The sequence below is a fragment of the Aedes albopictus genome, chromosome 3 (assembly GCF_035046485.1).
Source record: "Aedes albopictus strain Foshan chromosome 3, AalbF5, whole genome shotgun sequence".
Lineage (NCBI taxonomy): Eukaryota > Metazoa > Arthropoda > Insecta > Diptera > Culicidae > Aedes > Aedes albopictus.
In genome coordinates, this window is record NC_085138.1 from 443360097 (window position 1) to 443380837 (window position 20741).

General features: G+C 39.4%; 1 protein-coding gene across 13 annotated transcripts in view; it reads left to right on the forward strand.

The window, feature by feature from the left end:
• The window catches only part of LOC109425937 (hemicentin-1), a 365357-nt gene extending 348125 nt beyond the window's left edge, over window positions 1-17232 (forward strand). For 6 of the 13 annotated variants that reach the window (XM_062856649.1, XM_062856650.1, XM_062856648.1 and 3 more), the window contains exons 15-17: window positions 1233-1327; window positions 1442-2209; window positions 2279-3192. In XM_062856649.1, coding sequence (XP_062712633.1) covers window positions 1233-1327; window positions 1442-2209; window positions 2279-3166 — 1751 coding nt within the window. In that variant the 3' untranslated portion in view covers window positions 3167-3192. Of the gene's footprint in view, window positions 1-972; window positions 1111-1232; window positions 1328-1441; window positions 2210-2278; window positions 3193-16371; window positions 16668-16943 lie in introns of those variants that run through there. The other 7 variants (XM_062856657.1, XM_062856656.1, XM_062856654.1 and 4 more) reach the window with 6 other exon arrangements.
• Window positions 17233-20741: the final 3509 nt, after the last annotated feature.

Genomic DNA, 20741 nt, shown 5'->3' on the forward strand with positions numbered 1-20741 from the left:
AATCAAGTGTTCTAACCATCACACCAGGTCCGCTCCACCCCAACCAAAACCATTCTGGAGATCCCGCTGAAGATAATTCCAGGATAATCTTTCAAGAACTTCTAGAGGAATTCCAACAATAACTTTTTAAAGAGCTCCAGAGAAAATGTCTAAATTTTTGAAGGAAATCCCTAAAGGAATTTGTGGAGAATCTCTTGAGAAATTGAAGAATTTCTGTAGAAACTTTTCGTGGAAAGCTTCAAGATGAGAATTTTGAGAAATTTCTTCAGGGATCGTCGGTCGATGAGTTGGGATATTTTTACAGTAATATTAAAGAACAAACACCACTTATGAATCGAGATCAATTATTATATCTGTGAATAACGTAGAATAACAACTGATGAGAGGATTGGGCTTTGATTATTCATTGATTTACATATTCTTTTATGAGATCCTCTGTTTATAAATTCTTTACCTAATCATTTTACACCATTTCTTTAGTTATTATCTATTAACGCATTAGAAAATGACTACTTTCTCGACACTAACAATCCAACTTAGATTTTATGTACTTTTTCTTCAACTATTTGGTGAACGATTGAGAGATTTACAATCATACGTAAGGAAAACCATTTGGTGGTGGCACTTCTAAATATGTATTGAAATAGAAAACTTACCAGCTCGTGCCATCGCATATTTCCTTCCACTCAGGTCGCCATCCAAACCTGAACCAGACGCGTCGGAGAACATCCAACAGTACGACAAAACTGTCCGATGGCGAATCCGCCGGTTCTTCGAAAAGCGAAACAGTATCGATCTGCTCAAACTGTCGACACAAAATGGTATCATTTAACACTGAAGCCATCTTTCCAAGCCTAATAAACACACGCTTACATGTTTTGTTCTTTTTTGTTTCGTTTTCATGATGTCTTGTTCTCTAACTTTTCTTTAACTGCCTGTGTTTCCCCGTTGTTGTGCCTTGGTTTAATATAGTTATTACTTATGTTAAAAAGCCACAAGTTGCAACAACGCCATCAGCAAACACAAACTCGCTCCCCGCCACCAAAGAACCCCAGCAAACAGGCGGTGATCGAAATGAGAATGTACCGTCAACTAGTGCAGATGTAGTAGGTATGAATGAACAGACTCTGATTGAATTCTTTTATTGCGGATGACACACGATTTCCAACTTGATTATATTCGAAGAGTCATTAAAGTGATACTGACGGTTTTCTATATTTGTTATCTTTCAGTTACTGGAGGATCATCGACTGCTGGAGAATCCCAGATAGAACCAGGAGAATATGAGAACCTACCCTTCCATGGCATGCAGACTCCTCCTAAGAAGGTACGTATCATAATCGAATCATTTCATACTCATATCCACTGAGCTAATGCTGATTTCAAACTAACCGCATCATTGGAATGCGCTCTTGTGAATGTGTTTGCTGTCGTGTTTCAGGCTATGCTAGCAAAGAACAGTCTCGCTCCAGCAGTGAAATGTCCTAACAAGTCGCTAACACCCTCATGTTTCCCTACTCATCCGTACAACTACATCAACTATCAGCAACGGGACAGCAATAGCAAACCAACCTCAAGTCTTTCCTCCTACAATACAAGCCAATCGACTGTGCTAACTAACCAAAGCAATATGTCCTCGCTGTCCAACAGCCAGGACTCCTCGAGCAACACTAACAACTCCTATCTTAGTAAGACTATCGAACGGAAGAAACAACACCAGCATCAGCAGCTGCTGGACAACAGTGACACTCTTTCAACTCATAGTTTCTCTTCGGGGAAATCGCTCAAACGACCGCCAGGCCCTGGTGGAACTTGCGGCGAGAACAAGAAACTTATCGACCTTGAAACGGTCACACCGCTGTACGAGAATCTAACCGATTCCATTCAGATCCACGAATCACCGATGGGAAATGCTGGAAATGGTACTGGAGCCAAGTTCGCAATCGACGGCCAAGAACGGTACAAAATCAGTTTGCGAAAACCGAGGAAATCCAGCAGTCGATCAAATAGTGCTGTTTCCAACAGTTACTACGACTGCATCAAGCCTATTCCGGCACCACGACATCGGAAGTATGCGTCCACGACTTCACTTTTTTCGAAAAACATTCAAATGTACAGCAACAAGCTAGATCCGATCTACATGAATCTGCCGGTCAGCTCTGGCTACGAGACGGATCCCCGATCGAACGATGAGTTCAACAGCAGTGAGGTGAGTACACTTTGACTAACAGCCCTTCATTGAGCATGCCCTAACACAGCTTTTAACCCATCTTTGTAGTGTCCTACTGCCTACGACAACCAGTACTTCGAGATAACCCAGCACCAGACTCGTATCCTGATACCAAAAGAGCTCTTCCCCGTAGATAGAAGCAATCAAGTCAAGATAAACCAATTGCTGAAAAAGAACTTAGTTTCCTCGAATCGACGTCATATTAAACTGCCTTTACAAAAACATCATAGCTTTAATTTCCAATCCTCCCAAACTGTGGAAGCGACCGTGCGCGATCTCAAGATCAAATCGCACTCGATCAGTTCGAAGACCTTGCGAGACTACCGCAACAGTAGCAATATCAGCAACAGCAGCAGCAACAATAACCACATCAACAACAGCAGCAGTAGCAACAACATCAGTGGCACCAGCAACAACAACATCATTACTAGTAGCAATTTTATCAGTAGCAATAGCAATAGCAAGTTCCCAACTAGCAGCTCCACCAATCCGTTCATCAACAGTAGCAACACCCTGGCAACACTGACCAGTAGCAGTAGTAGTCGTCGTTCGCTCGCAGTAGCCCGTCAGCACACCACCCTGGCAACGGCAACGCTTGCTACGGTCCGACAGCACCCGACCAGCAGTCGATCGCAGAGCGAAGACGAAAGTAGCAGTGATCCGGAACCGATCAAACCGCCACCTCCGCCTCCGCACTACCACCATCAACCCAGCAAACCAAAGCACACACACCACAGCAACCTAGTAGGCGGCATCATCACATCGACGGCGGCCGCGGGCCCAATCACATCCGCGCCGCACTCACAAATCTACAAGTATGATACTAACTCGATAGCCTTCAAACCTATCACTCCTGTGCCAACGAGTACTCCAGCAATAACTAACTCTAAATCATCGGTCAATAATATGTGTAAAGACAAATTTGCTATTAAATAATAAAACTAATAACAAAAAAAAAACAACACGCAGATGACGGGATAGATGGAAACAAACGGAAGTTGAGACGAAGTAACTGAGATCTGAGATAACAAAACTAACTAAACTGATTAGAAGTATACGGTTCGCTTTGGGCGAGTGTTTCATTTGCTTTCGGTTTGTTTGTGCCTTTTTTGTTTTTGGGTATCTGACGTAAGTGATGATGACACATTCAAAACGCTGGTCGATGGTGGAAACGTTAGCAAGAAGTTTTTAGCGGAAATGCAGAGCTCTGAATACTATACAAGTTATTGAAATCTTTTTGAAGCCCTCAGTACAATTTTAACACCTATGTGCCTGTGCCTCATTTTGCACCCTATTTCAAAACTTTAAAAATCTGATTCTCAGCCGTTTCTCAACGAAAATTTGTGAAACTTTGACAGTTGATCACAAAATCATTCTAGTTTATGGAACTGGTATCATGGTTCCGATTTTTTCCGTTGTTCCGGATTTATGGCCGTGGGGAGTGCGCGGTGGATGCGTCGTAGGTCGAGTCGGTTTCAGATTTTTCGCTTCCCATCGCGCTGCAGTGTGAACGGAGTGAAAAGTGTCGGTTCGGGCTCGCCGGTCGACAAAAAGTAATCCGGGCGCTGACAAGCGAGGGGTTTTTAGTTTCGCGCGCAAACGGCATTCTTGATGGTGATGCAACGACGAAGCATCAGTAGTGAAAAGTGTTGGTTCGGGCTCGCCGGTCGAGGTTCGAGGAAAAAAAGCGGGCGCCGGCAAGTGAGTCGCGTTCAGTGTATTTCTATGTGGAATAGACTAAAGGTTTCTGCTCCCTAGTGGAGTGGAAACGCGCAATAGAATTTTCTTTTTGGCTAGTTTTTGCGTCGAAAAGTGGTCGGTTGTTAACGGCGGTTTGTGTATATTGATCCATTGTCAAATCATATCACCAACCATAGGTGACTCCCGGACTGACAATGTACCTGACCCTACTAACAAAAAAATCCTTCCTGAGACAAACGTGGAGATGCAGCGATTCGCGGTCTTTATAACAACGTTTGTCTTACTAACATTCCCTCCCATCCTCGATGACCGTAAGGACGTGGCCGGCGCCGTTATTGACCTTAATAAAGTTGAGAGCTCTCGAACTGTGTACATTGAGAATAGTAAGCTAGTCCCAAGCCCTATTCATTGGTTCTTTGTGCAATTTCGATTGCTCTGGTCAATCACGGAGTAGCAACTACGAATTGTGCGGTCATCTATGCTCATGCTCATGCTCATGTTCCGGATTTATGGCCGTGGGTACTGGGGTAACCTCCTTATCAGATAGAGGTGCAACCTATAATTCGCCTTCGAAAACTAGCTTGCGGCATTCCAAACTTCATGATTTTGCAAAACAAGAGTATTGGAGCATATTTCTAGAGATACTGAATACATTGGCCACTTCTCCAGATGTTCCGGAAACCTGGTGCCCTCAGGGAAGTGGCCACTTTCTGACCGGTTATGAAACCTAGCTTGCGACATATCAAACTTCATGATTTTTCAAAACAAGACTATTGGTACATGTTTTGAGTGATTTCGGATAAACTGGCCACGTCTCCGGATGTTCCGGAAACCTGGTGCCCCCAGGGAAGTGGCCACTTTCTGACCGGTTTTGAAACTTAGCTTGCGACAAATCAAACTTCATGATTTTGCAAAACAAGACAATTAGTACATGTTTTGAGAGATTTCGGATACACTGGTCACATCTCCGGATGTTCCGGAAACCTGGTGCCCCCAGGGAAGTGGCCACTTTTTGACCGGTTCTGAAACCTAGCTTGCGACATATCAAACTTCATGATTTTGCAAAACAAGACTATTGGTACATCTTTTGAGAGATTTCGGATACACTGGTAACATCTCCGGATGTTCCGGAAACCTGGTGCCCCCAGGGAAGTGGCCACTTTCTGACCGGTTCTGAAACCTAGCTTGCGACACATCAAACTTCATGATTTTGCAAAACAAGACAATTGGTACATCTTTTGAGAGATTTCGGATACACTGGTAACATCTCCGGATGTTCCGGAAACCTGGTGTCCCCAGGGAAGTGGCCACTTTCTGACCGGTTCTGAAACCTAGCTTGCGACACATCAAACTTCATAATTTTGCAAAACAAGACAATTGGTACATGTTTTGAGAGATTTCGGATACACTGGTAACATCTCCGGATGTTCCGGAAACCTGGTGTCCCCAGGGAAGTGGCCACTTTCTAACCAGTTCTAAACCTTAGTTTGCGACATATCAAACTTCATGATTTTGCAAAACAAGACAATTAGTATATGTTTTGAGAGATTTCGGATTCACTGGCCACATTTCCGGATATTTCGGAAACCTGGTGCCCCCAGGGAAGTGGCCACTTTCTGACCGGTTCTGAAACCTCGCTTGCGACATATCAAACTTCATGATTTTGCAAAACAAGGCAATTAGTATATGTTTTGAGATATTTCGGATACTCTGGCCACATCTCTGGATGTTCCGGAAACCTGGTGCCCCCAGGGAAGTGGCCACTTTCTGATTGGTTCTGAAACCTAGCTTGCGACATATCAAACTTTATGATTTTGCGAAACAAGGGAGACCATGTTTCTAGAGATTTCTGATGCACCGGCTACTTCTCCGGTTGTTCCGGTAAGCTGGTGCCCCATTGAGTTTTTAGATAGTTTTCTCTTTTATTAGAATGCCTTTCGCATACTGGACGATTACAATAGAGGCAACAGATCATTGTTTTCACGTCAAGGTGTCGTGAACAGTACCAACATCTACTGATTTTTTTTCGATATGTATTTCAGTTCCCGAATATCTGGCTGTTCGTTCATACAATCCTGACATGCGTACAATTTAACATTTCGATGATATGATGAACAAACAGCCGACTTACATAATGGACACACCTTTAGATTGATATTATAATCACACTTTTTGTTTTTTTTTTTACATCATTATATAGCATGCTGTCCTGTTGTCTCGTCCTACCGTGATTTACGGCAAACTCCTTCGAAAGCCCAGCTTCAAAGCGCTAAAAGGAATGTGATGTAGGAATTGTGAGCGCAGATATCGAGAATGTTGAAAAATATTGCCAGGGAATATCTGTCTGTCCGCCGTTTACATGTATAGCTTCCAGGAATAAGATCTAATGCATCTTCACCTGTTTTTAGTGAATTGTACATCCTTACCAATTTTGGTTTTTCCTGCAAATAATTTAAAATTTATTGCTGTTAAAGGCTGTTGCGAATGGCATTCTAATAGAAGCAGTTTTCTCTTCGATGTATGCCACAGATGCTTGCAATAAACTATTTTCAGGTAAGTGACCAATTTATCTAGTGTATTTAAAATTTATACAAACGCGATCCATTAGTCTTGTTTTGCAAAATCATGAAGTTTGATATGTCGCAAGCTAAGGTTCAGAACCGGTCAGAAAGTGGCCACTTCCCTGGGGCACCAGGTTTCCGGAACATCCGGAGATGTGACCAGTGTATCCGAAATCTCTCAAAAGATGTACCAATAGTCTTGTTTTGCAAAATCATGAAGTTTGATATGTCGCAAACTAGGTTTCAGAACCGGTCAGAAAGTGGCCACTTTCCTGAGGGCACCAGGTTTCCGGAACATCCGGAGAAGTGGCCAATGTATTCAGCATCTCTAAAAATATGCTCCAATACTCTTGTTTTGCAAAATCATGATGTTTGGAATGCCGCAAGCTAGTTTTCGAAGGCGAATTATAGGTTGCACCTCTATCTGATAAGGAGGTTACCCCCGTACCCACGGCCATAAATCCGGAACAACGGAAAAAATCGGAACCATGATACCAGTACCATAAACTAGAAGGATTTTGTGATCAACTGTCAAAATTTCACAAATTTTCGTTGAGAAACGGCTGAGAATAAGATTTTTAAAGTTTTGAAATAGGGTGCAAAATGAGGCACAGGCACATAGGTGTTAATGAGAGCGCAAGTTCATGAGTACACAAAACTAGGGATGTTTACTCACACAAGCTTTATTTTATTGTTTGTTGCCTTTCTTAATGTGTAAATCTACATTTCAATGTCCGAGTCAGTTATATTTTGGGCAAATTGGTAAACTGATTACACTTTTTTGGTGCTGATATCAAATTAAATAGCCCTCAGCTGCAAATCTTGGCCATAAAGTAACAATAATGAAAATAAGTTGTTTGTATTTCACTAAAATTTTGGCTTTGGAAAGGTTTCAATTGATTTCTGTAGCCCAAAGCTCAATGATCAATCTGCAACCATTTGGCTAACTCATCTTCAATTCTGTCGACCGGTGTAATTCAAGGTCCCCGAAATAAAAGGTAAGTAGCCAGGGTAATTTTTGTGTGAATGAATGTAAATTAACCCAAAGTTGCTTCTTAGTATAATCTGCTTTTGGCTTCTTACCGACATAACAAATAAATTGAACAAAACTGCGTATACCGTATGTTCTATTACCGTCGAGGGGTAACTATGGAATTGCTATTGAATATTTCCTTTTTCTTGAAACTATTCGTGGTGCAAGTTAAGACTGTTAAGACTGCTAAGAATTATACGTTCGATGACTTTTTTTATTCTTTCTTCATCACTGGTTAAGCGTTTTATTGAAGTATCATTAATATTGATTGTAGGAAATCATTGCATAGCAAGAAATCTGTTTGAAAAGGAGATACGCATGAAATTTCTTGATGAATTCTAGCTCATTTTCTCCATTTCTCACTTCAGGATTTGATGTCTTCTAAGTTTGTGAAACGATCAACTATGCTTGGTTTTTTGCTCATCCAAAAAGGTTAAAATTTATTTTAAATGTATGGATAAAAACCGTTGGTAAACTTGCCCAACGGTAAGAAAATCTTGTTTTTTTTTCGAAAATTACTTAGTTATTTCTGCTGTATTTTTGGGATGAAATTCGGCACGAACTTTTGAAATTTCTTTTTTTTTTACAGAAACCATTGTTTCATGAAATTTTGTTCAAAAATGGTTTCTGCAAAAACGAAAAACATTTTCTACCACAAAAAATAATCAGAAGATACCTTGATCCATACTACGAAAACCGGTTTTGAAAATATTGCTTCGTTATTGAATAAAAAATCAAAAACCAAAAAATGAAGAAATGCTTGCAGTTTCGCCTTAACGTAGTGTCACTGGAATTTTAGTCGACCTCATTTCTAGATGAGTGCAGTTACATAACCTATTTTCAATAGGCTTTCAATTGCTTAACTTATCCAAGCGGAAAAATCTTAAACATTTTTTTTTTGAAAATTAAGCATCCTTTTTCACTTTAATTTACATAATTTACTCAATCTCAACCAACTTCAATCTCATTAATCAATGCTTTTATTTTTAATAAATTTGGAAAACGTTTATTATCGGACAATAGGTTAAAGTTTTAACCGTTTAACTGGCTGGCCAATTTCAAACCTTTCAGCGTGCTTTTGCAAATATTTTCATTGTCTAAATGTGTGCTAAGAAAACCATTCCTTGAAGTATTTATTTTTTTTTATATTTTTATCAAAAACAGCGAAAACATACTCAAAGAGTTCATGTTTTCATGTAAAATTGAAATTTAGGAAGACCCATCGTCAGTTTTTACTCAAAACCAGATAGTAAGCATCATATTCAGGGTTATGGAACATAGTGGAAGATTTTTCTCAATATTTTTTTTTATAAATGTTAATAAAACAAATCCATTTATTTTTTTATTTTTTTACAAACATGTTTAAGAAAACATGATAATATTTTTCAATCCAGACCACTCAAAAAATTGAAGTTTAAAGCTTCTATATTTACTTAGAATCAAAGTTTTGTATGAAAACCATTGAAATCTAGCCGAAATTCTCATTTTTCTTGTGAAATACGGTTTTTGAAATTTATCCAGAACAATTTTTCAAAGGTACAGTTCATTCACAACATTTAAAGCCATCAAACATATCTACAATGCACGCTGAAAGATAAGTAATAAGTTAGCAGTAGCAGAGCTATCTGATCTTGAATTTAATAAAAAAAAACATACAAACATAAAAAAAATATGAGCAATCTTTAAAAAGCAATAAAATTGAAAACTGAAAAAGCTATAGTACTTCAAGTGGAAGGATCTTTGTATTAATCGAAAATTCATGCCGATACGGTTGCGCCACCTCAAGATCTGCATATTTTCGCTCTAACTCGGAATATTTCTCGGTGAAATTCTTGGAAAAGAGCCTGGTATAATCAACGTTTGTTCGTTCGTTCGATCAGGCTAAGGCCAGGGTTGCCTCTGCTGTACAGGGGATGGCCAAAATGTTTGGGATAGGCAACTTTTTTTCTCCCACAAAAAAATTCAACATGCTGTAACTTTTCATAGAGTGCATCAAAAAATCTCAAATTTTGACTGTTTGTCAACCTATTATGTGTGCATCATTGGTAAAAATTTGGGCTCGATTGATTAATATTTCGCAAAGTAAGAACCGTTCGCGTAAAACACTATTTTTTAGACAACTGTTTTTTGAACTGTCATATCTCGGAAACCAGTGAACCGAATTGAATGAATTTTTTAACGTTTATCAACAATATATTGATACTTGATACGACATTATAAAATGTAATATTTTCTCACGACGAATTGAGTTATATCGGGTTGAAATTTTTACCCATATAGAGGAAAAAAAGTAAAATTTACAATACCACACAAAAATTATTTAATGTGTTCTTCCTTCAATCTAAATAGGCTCTAAAATATCTGATTAGAGATAATTTGAGAACAGAAGTGGAAAATCTTTGGATATCAACACTAAAATTCATTGACATTGATGTAAAAAAACTATATTTTTTCGAGAAAAGTCCAAAAAGTGTCAATCTATGATAACTTTTTTCAACGTTTAAGAAGTATCTATGTTTATATAGTTTGTAAAGCATTTCCATATTGTTAGTGTACGTTCAAAATTTCATTCAATTCGGTTTACTGGTTTCCGAGATATGACACCTCAAAAATGCGTTGTCTAAAAAAAGGTGTTTTACCCGTTTACTTTGCGAAATAATAATCAATCGAGCCCAAATTTGTACCAATGATGCACATATAATAGATTGATAAACAGTCAAAATTTGAGATTTTTTGATGCGCTCTATGAAAAGTTATAGCATGTTGAACTTTTTTGTCAGAGAAAAAAAAGTTGCCTATCCCAAACATTTTGGCCACCCCCTGTACATAATAGCCGTCTCCATTCCACTCGGTCCATGACTGTTTGTCTCCAGTTCCGCACTCTGCGTAGGATCCGCAGATCGTCCTCCACTTGGGCTCGCTGCGCTCCACGTCTTCTTGTACCGGTCGGACGACTCTCGAGAACCAGTTTAGTCGGGGTGCTATCCGACACCCTGATGACGTGACCCGCCCACCGTAGCACACTGGGGCAGGATTGAAAATACATGGAAAAAACCTCTTGCTCGTCGAGATGTCGAGATACACACTTGGTGTCTTCAGAGAAAATATTTCTATGAACAAGGTCGATACTCTGAACGGTAGCACATTTTTTTTACGTTATTCGCATAAAAGTCCTATAAGTCATTTTGGCCATCTTTCATTTTAGCGGTATGGTGCCTTCGGCAAAGTTGTTCGGCTATTTATGCTGAAAAAGTTTGTCGAAGACGTCAAATTTCCAAAGCCTACTGTTATTGAGATATTAGTCGTTTTATAAAATACCTTCCTAAAATCAAGTTTTTTCATTAAATTACGTTTTTAAACATATTTAATGTCCGTTTTCGAGTTATAATAATGAAACATACTAAAATTAAACATATATATAAAAAAATAGTTAAAAAAACAAAATATGCATTGATTTTTTATAGAAAGTTTCTGAAAATCACGCAAAATGTATATAGGACGTTCTTGCAGTCGGGCAGGTTCGGGCAAGTTTTTTCATCGGCTATCACCTAAAAAATACGTAAGCTTTCATGTAAATTTTTTTCACCGACATGATATTTGATGATTTTTTTAAAATAGCGTTCAAAGTTTACTGTTTTGTGTGAATTAGTACAACATTTTTGCAGATATATTACCATGATGTATGTTGCCAAGTGAACCATGAGAAATAAAAACGCAATCTAGTCACAGGTATAGTTATTTTTAAGCTTCAAACAAATTGTAAAACACAAAAATGTCCGAAACGCCAATAAAAGTGAGTTTTTAGATCATTGAACACACAAAAAATATTTCTATTAAATAAGATTATATAAGATAATGATAAAACTAAGGCTAAATGGCGTGTTTAGGACATTTTTGTGTTTTACAATGTGTTTGAAGCTTAAAAATAACTAAACCTGTGATTAGATTGCATTTATACTTCTCATGGTTCATTTGGCAACATACAACATGCTAATATATCTGCAAAAATGTTGTACTTATTCACACAAAACAGTAAACTTTAAACGCTATTTAAAAAAAATCATCAAATATCATGTCGGTGAAAAAAATTTACATGAAAGCTTATGTATTTTTTTGGTGATCGCCGATGAAAAAACTTGCCTGAACCTGCCCGACTGCAGGAACGTCCTATATACATTTTGCGTGATTTTCAGAAACTTTCTATAAAAAATCAATGCATATTTAGTTTTTTCCATCTAATTTCTTTGATATATGTTTAATTTTAGTATTTTACATTATTATAACTCGAAAACGGACATTAAACTTGTTTACAAACGTAATAAAATGAAAAAAACTTGATTTTAGGAAGGTATTTTATAAAACGACTAATATCTCAAGAACAGTAGGCTTTGGGAATTTGACGTCTTCGGCAAACTTTTTTAGCATAAATAGCCGAACAACTTTGCCGAAGACACTATACCGCTAAAATGAAAGATGGCCAAAATGACTTATAGGACTTTTATGCGAATAAAGTAAGAAAAATATGCTACGGTTCAGAATATCGACCATGTTCATAGAAATATTTTCTCTGAAGACACCAAGTGTGTATCTCGACATCTCGACGAGCTAGAGGTTTTTTCCATGTATTTTCAATCCTGCCCCAGTGTGCGTAGCCTCCCGATTTTCGCGATATGGACGATGGTTGGTTCTCTCAGCAGCTGATGCAGCTCGTGGTTCATTCGCCTTCTCCAAGTCCCGTTTTCCATCTGCACTCCACCGTAGATGGTACGCAACACCTTCCGTTCGGAAACTCCAAGGGCGCGTTGGTCCTCTGCACGTAGGGTCCATGTTTCGTGCCCATAGAGAACTACCGATCTAATCAGCGTTTTGTAGATAGTTAACTTCGTGTTACGACGAACTTTATTCGATCGTAGAGTTTTGCGGAGTCCAAAGTAAGCACGATTTCCTGCCATAATGCGCCTCTAAATTTCTCTGCTGGTGTCGTTGTCGGCGGTCACCAGTGAGCCCAAGTACACGAATTCTTCAACCGCCTCGATTTCATCACCGTCGATATGAATTTGGGGTGGTGGGCGCGGTGATTCCTCCCTGGAGCCCTTTGACATCATGTACTTTGTCTTCGACACATTAATGACTAATCTGATTCGCCTGGCTTCACTCTCTAGTCGGATGTACGTCTCCTCCATCGTCTCAAATTTACGAGCTATAATATCAATATCATCAGCGAAACAAAGCAGCTGGACGGACTTGGTGAAAATCGTTCCACTCGTGTTTATCCCCGCTCTGCTAATTACACCTTCTAACGCAATGTTGAACAGCAAGCACGAAAGACCATCACCTTGCCATAACCCTCTGCGAGATTCGAAGGGAATCGAGAGTGTCCCTGATACTCAAACTACGCACATCACTCGATCCATCGTCGCCTTGATCAATCGTATCAGTTTTTCCGGGAATCCGTATTCGTGCATAATCTGCCATAGCTGTTCTCGATCGATTGTATCATACGCCGATTTCAAATCGATGAACAAGTGATGTGTGGGCACGTTGTATTCGCGGCATTTCTGCAACACCTGGCGGATGGCGAACATCTGGGCCGTTATAGCGCGTTCACCCATAAATACTGCCTGATATTGCCCCACGAACTCTCTTGCAATCGGTGATAGACGGCGGCATAAAATTTGAGAGAGTATTTTGTAGGCAGCGCTCAGTAGTGTGATCGCGCGGTAGTTCCCGCAATCCAACTTGTCGCCCTTTTTGTAGATGGGACACACGATACCTTCCATCCATTCCTCCGGTAATACTTCCTCCTCCCAAATCTTGGTAATGACCCAGTGTAGTGCTCTCACCAGTGTTTCTCCACCGTATTTTAGAAGCTCGCTTGGTAGTTGATCTGCTCCAGCGGCTTTGTTGTTTTGCAACCGGCCAACCTCCTCCTCAATCTCTTAGAGGTCAGGGACCGGAAGTCTTTCGTCCTGTGCACATACTCCTAGATCTGTTACCACGCCACTTTCGGTACTTGCAACGTCCCCATTGAGGTGCTCATCGTAATGCTGCCGCCACCTCTCGACCACCTCACGCTCGCTTGTGAGAATATTCCCGTGATTATCTCGGCACATGTTGGCTTGTGGTACAAAGCCTCTGCGCGAGCGGTTCAGCTTCTCGTAGAACTTTCGTGTGTCCTTAGCGCGGTACAGCTCTTCCAGCGCTTCGCGATCTTGTTCTTCCTGCTGGCGCTTCTTCATCCGGAAGACTGAGTTCTGCTTGTTCCGCGCCTGTTTGTAACGTGCCTCATTCGCTCTCGTACGGTGTTGCTGCATTCTTCTCGTTTTTCAACTGTTCACATTCGCCGTCGTACCAGTCGTTTCTGTGATTCGGAGTCGCGAAGCCTAGTGCTGTAGCCGAGGTACTACCTATGGCGGATCGGATGTCCCTCCAGCCATCTTCAAGCCAAGCTGCTCTTCCGTTGGTAGGGCCACTGCTAGCTGCAGCGCATAGTATTGAGCCACTTCTACGTTACGCATCTGCTTGATGTTGGTAATAACTGTCGAAAGTTTTGAGCGCATGCATACAGCAACTAAGTAGTGATCCGAATCTATATCCGCACTGCGGTATGTGCGGACGTTGGTTATATCCGAGAAGAATTTACCGTCGATTAGAACGTGGTCGATTTGGTTTTCTGTTTGATGGTCGGGTGATCTCCAGGTGGCTTTGTGGATATCTTTGCGGGGGAAGAAGGTGCTTCGGACTACCATACCACGGGAGGCTGCAAAGTTTACACATCGCTGGCCGTTATCATTCGATACGGCGTGCAGGCTGTTTCGCCCGATTACCGGTCTGTACATTTCCTCCCTTCCTACCTGCGCGTTCATGTCGCCGACAACGATTTTCACGTCATGCGGCGAGCAACCATCGTATGTTTGCTCTAACTGCGATTAGAACGCTTCTTTCTCGTCATCGGGTCTCCCTTCGTGTGGGCAGTGAACGTTGATGATGCTGTAGTTGAAGAAACGGCCCTTAACTCTTAACGTGCACATCCTTGCGTTGATCGGCATACACCCGATCACACGTTGTCGCATCTTGCCCAACACTAAAATCCTGTTCCCAGTTCATTGGTGGTGCCACAGCTTTAGTAGAAGCTAGCCGCACGATGCCCGCTTTTCCACACTTTCTGTCCAGTCCAACAAAGTTCCTGGAACGCCACGATGTCGAAGTTGCGGGGATGTAGTTCGTCGTCCTGTCACATCCTGCGAAACCTAGTGACTTGCAATTCCATGTTCCAAGTTTCCAATCGTAGTCCTTATTTCGTCGCGTGGGTCTTTGCCGATTGTATCGAGTCGTATTTTCTCCTACACTCTTAGAAAAGATCATGTAAATTTAAGTTCTCTTGGATGCACATAAAAGGAGCGGCCCGTTTGACACAAATTTACGTCTTCTATCACAAATAAAATCGAGCTAGCAATCGCTAAAACCGAATCGACCGATGAATCATATCAAAGTAAAATATTCAACTGGATTCGAACACTGGTCCGCTGATTGAGAGGCACGGACTGTCCCTCTCGGCCATATCACCGAGTTGTAGGGCAAGTGATAAATGTAAAACTGTTTCTACCTACTTGGTCAGATAGGTTTGTTTACATCCTGTGCACTCAACTCGAAATTACATGATGGATGTAAAATTCAGTCAAATTTGCCATTCAGTCATGAAATGTTTACATACGGTGATGGTTTACGTCACGTGTAAATTCCTAATTTTTTAAGAGTGTATGTTATTCGCAATGGGGATTTTTACGAGTGGCTTATTGGGCCTACGCCAACACTCCTGTCTCGCCGGAGGGCCATCGTGCCAGTTCTGTTTAACGTCCCAACCAACACTGGGACGACCACGCTGATGGGACTACCACCTTGGATCTAGCTGGGCGTGGTGCAGCGTTTCTTACTCAGCCGCTGGATGCCAGAACAGACGCTGTTTGAGCCGCACCTTCTTGGTGAACAGACACTCGAATCGTACCTCCTCAATCTAGCTGAAGTCAGAAGGACAACAGTGCCCAGGCTGCACTACCAGCTAAGCACACAACTCTTAGCTTGCGGTCTTTGTCATCGTTTGACCCGTGGAAGCATGAGGTAGGAACTTGTATGGATCAGAGCTATGTTGGACGCTCTCCTTATTGACTCACCGTTTTGCAGCCCACTATCGCATTATCGAGGTACGCCTGTATTGGTACAGATAACATTTAAAACATTTCACGTTCTACATAGAAGACTGGGTTCCAACATTTTTCCAATACGCCAATGTTTCTAAGACAACTGTTGATAAATTGTTAAATTAATGTCTTCACGATTTATCAAAATTTACTCCAGGATCTTCTGTAATGGGTCAGAAAGAGCTACTTTCTAAAGAATGGGCACAGTAAAAAGTAAAAGTAAAAAGTTTTTTTTTATTATGTACTATATGCGATTATGCATTCACAATTGTTATTTAACGGAAATATCTGTAGTCTTGTCTTGTAGCTTATACAGTTTTTTGAAAAAAATCTAGCATATTTGCTTTTGGAAAAGAACCAAGCTTAGAAGTACGAGTGCATCATTAGGGCCGGCCTAAAGAGGCACGTTCAAGACAATCAAAAATCAACTTCTTCAGGGAAAAACTCTACCTGTTTGGCAATTGCTGTTATCTAACCAGACCACCCATCTAACATAACCACTGGCAATAACTCCACCTTGGCGCAGAATAAAAATTGCAACCATTCCCCTGCTGTGTAAATATTTGCAACCAGAAAAAAAACAACATCCCACACTCATCTCAGTACCAAACGATCCCTAAAATCAAAATTCTTTTTTTCGTTTTCTAGGAAAAGGCAGCAATCACAGCCAAAAGTAACACATACATATACTAGCAGTTGGAATAATGTTTATTTGTAAATTTCTAAATTTAGTTACGTATAATTACTATAAAGCAAGCTAGTCAGTTTTCGCAAGGAAGGGAAAATATCGAAAGTCAGTGTTTCATCTAAAATGCTTTCCTAATCATAAAATTTCCCAATTTTGTTGCTGTAGGGGAAAACAAGGGGATCTTATTGTACCGTTTCTGTTGTCAACGTTGTTGGAGTAAATAAAATTTACAATTTTTATTTTGCACAAAAGCCAATCTGTTCTCTATGCTATTCGTTTCTGTTATGGTATTCAAAACTAAAACCAACTGTTTGTGGCTAAAAAGTAATTAAAACATTCACACGTTCATCATTATTGCTAGAAAATTGCTTCCCACCTTTAGCACGTGACTAGTAAGTAACAGTTTTGCCAAAGATTGGCACCAACAAAAACAAAAACGCCTGATGCTGATAGCCATTGTGTATGTGTCATGTGAATCGGTTGAGGGAAATTTGAGCGAATTATCAAGTTTCTCATTTCTTCGAATAAACAGCCCCTGCATGACATCGCCGACGATCTGGTGTACGCCGACCTGGACGAGAGCAACTATGGTCCCATCAACTACAAGGCAGCCTCCATCTACAACATGGTGAAGTTCAAGGGACGGACTCAGAACTAGATATGTTTTACGGGGGGCTTGGGGAGGGTTTCTAGCTGCTGTGCTTTTGTAACTTATTAGAATATTTGAAAGAAATTGCCAAGCTATGCGAATAATCCGTGAAGTGACGTAACAAAGTCATAATGATGCTTATGCGTACTTATTAAAGGTAAATATTAAATAGCGCGTTTGTTTATTCTTTAAATCCGAAAATACCATGAACAACAACCAGTTATGCATTTGACAGACTGTCATTGATGCACTTTCTCAACAATGACATCAAATTTCTGCGCCCTGCAACATAGTTGAACCCCTCAACATGTTTCATGACATATGTTCCAATCTAACAATGTTAGGATGCTCTTTTCCAGTGGCAAAGTCTCCCGTGAGGATAGAAATGTCACCCCATCGAAATTCACTTGGTAGCAGTATCTTTTATCCCCGGGAGGAAACTCCCTATGGATAAATCCACTTCGCTAACTCCATAATCCAAATGGCACCATCCGTTTCCCACCCAGTCATGTGTTTTAGACAAGAGCAACAATAACGGATCGGTGGACTTTTGCGCATCAGCACCACCAGGCCAGTCGGTGTAATGCAGTGTATAAAAGTCCCCCATCGGGCCGACAATCTCCTCAGAACCTCATCAGCAATCGGATATTCCTCATCGCACTGGCACTGGCATCGCTTAGCTGTTGGCAACGGGGTGCCAGAGGATGTCGATGAAGGACTAACGTAGTCTGCAAACATCTTTCAAAAGTTGCTATTTTTGGACGCTCCTCGGCAACAGAGAATTCAATTTCCTGGCTGGGGAGATCAATCATTAGAAAACAAAAACTTTTTTCTGTTAGTACTTATGAGTTTGAATTGTATGTTAACCATTGGTAGTGTAGTGAACGGTGTGCTACATGGATTACACAGCGCATGACAAGACCATCGAAGGATGACCGTTACGCTTGGATTAATCGTCAAAGATGGTGGATACGTTCTCCCCCCGGAGTGGATACATAGGATGAAAAATCAATATGGCTGGAAAATTTTAACCGGATTTGGAAAATTTGATATGTGTTGCTATTGAGTGATGAAACCTGATGACCATTAAGTGTTGATTATCTTATAAATTAGGTGTTTTATTTAATTGTGATTAGCTGTGACTTTTGATAACTACCATCTTAAGTGATAAAAGTTTACAAATAACAAGATTTAAATTACTTCAATGTTGTACAGTTTTGTACTGTTAGACTGAAAAAGATCAGGAACACAATTACGGACTTAAAATTGTTGAACATTTTTACTTGGTTTAGAATGCTTTTTTTTCTTTTTCAATAAAACTGAATTAGGGTTCCTTCAGCTATTTTCGAGATTTTGGTTTTCTTCTTCAGGAGAAGTTTTTGTCCACTAAGTTCCTTTAAACTTGGCCGTATAATTTAGTTTTTCAGGGGAAGTTTTTTTTTGGACCATGAAATCAACAGGTTTCAGAAAACACCCCAACACGAAAATAACAATAATGACGAAAATAGCATAAGTTCCCTTATTTACTTTTTATGATGATGATGAACCAGCCCAAGTAACACACAAGTTATATAAAAGTTACGACAGCGCAAGTTTTGGTTGTATAGAAGTTTATTTTACGTTATTTCAACACAATGTTAGAATTACGTAAAATAAACATCTATACAACCAAAACTTGCGCTGTCGTAACTCTATTATAACATGTGTGTTGCTTGGGAGGGCGTGTTAGTGGAATACCTGTAAGTAAAAAGAAAAACGGATGAAGTACTGTTTCTTTTAATTCCACTAAGAATCTGCATCCTTCAACAGCTGCATATTTTGACCTCAACTGTGAGGTCGTCGTACTTGACTCAATTTTCTTTTCGCTTACATTTTAGGATTTTTTTTAATTGGCAAGAATTTCCAACGCAACTTCCATTCATCTTTTCTTTCTGAATCTTCCTGATTATATGTCCATATTTATCTTCCGAAACGAACCAAGCATTTTGTTGAGTATTTCGTACAGCATTTCTTCCACGAATTCCATTAGAAGGCCAATAGAACGTTTCTACAAGAGTTTCTTTGGCAATTCAATTAGCACTGGATCATTCACATAGCGTTCACTACAAACTTCAAACAACCAAACTACAAAATCAATCGATATAATCATCCTGAATAACAATATATGTTTAAATTTATTTAATCTTCTGCCGCTTACTTATAGATGTGTTTTTAATATTTTTCACCCTATGTGACTTGCTAAGGAAATAGCCGTAGTGTGATCAATTTTGTTGAATTTCATTATATCCCTTTCGGGATGATTTGAGCACTTTTTTTAGATTTGAAACGCGGAAATAACAATAAAAATAGAACGTATTTCTTATAAGGAAATCAATTTCCAGAATACCTATCTGCAAGATATTCTTTCAGAAATTTTCATGGAGAGCTTCAAAATATTGTTGAAATATTTTTTAAATCTCTCAAAAATTCTAATTTGCCAATACTTTTCTTGAATTGGGCCGATGCATATTTTAAATTTATTTTTATATCACCCCATTCTTCAAAATCCCCAAAATATTTGAAGAGCAAAAAAACTCGACAGCACATGACTCCATTTTCAATGGAAAAATTGATTTCAAACAATATCTTTTCAATATATAAATTGAAGAATATATTTTTTTTTCTTTAGTGATTAGAGTTAAGTGGGGCAGCTTCTTTTGAAGTTTTTGGGCTCAATTCAAATTAATTCTTTCGGGTGTCAAGAATGTTTGAAACCAAAAAGAGTCCTTCACTCCAAAAATTATGAAAATTGATCATATATTTTGAAAAGTTATGACAAAATGTTGGTTTCTGATCAAAAAATTGTGATATGTAACGGTTCTTCCAACGCATGGATTGAAATTGTGATGAAATCCAATTCGGTCTTTTATTTTGGAGCGTAACTAAGTATGTTTTGAAGATGCTTTAACATGAATAACTTTTTGCAAAAAAGATTTGGAATTCATATTTTAAACATAATGTGGTAGGAGCTCGAGTCAGGTCGCAACTGTAGGTAAAAATCTAAAATACTGCAAAATGTACATATTATCTCTAAAAATGATGGAATTAGTGACATCCGATGACAAATTAAATGAAAAGATGTTTTTTTCTGAATTTGGCGATTCTAATAATTTCAGCGATCAAAGCTTCTGCAAATACCTTCTCAAACATATTTTTTTTGAAAAATTTTCGAGAGTTCAGGTATTTCTTTACGAATTTTCTCAACTGTGCAACATTTGGTGGAAAACCTTTTCCAGTTCACATTTTTTAAGATTTCTGAGAAAATAGTTTTCAGTTTTATAAAAAAAACTTTGTTTCTATGATGCTTCGTTCTTGAGTTATGATTTTTCAAATTTGTTCATATCCCAAATAACAATTCCATTGCTGATTGGTTTGTTTGATTTTTATAAGGGTTTTGTTACAGCAATAATCAATACTCACAGTTATATGACAACATTTAAGGAAACCATTGATGAATTGTTATACAGTATACTTGAAGATATCCATAAAGCCAGATTTCAAGAGTAAACAAAACTCTCCGATATGTAAACCTTCTGGCATTCGTTATAACCACAATAAAACTGTTCAATCTCCCAACAGATGGCGATCCGTTCGATTTGTAACGACATTTCTTGGTGAAAAAGCAGAAACTACGACACAGCT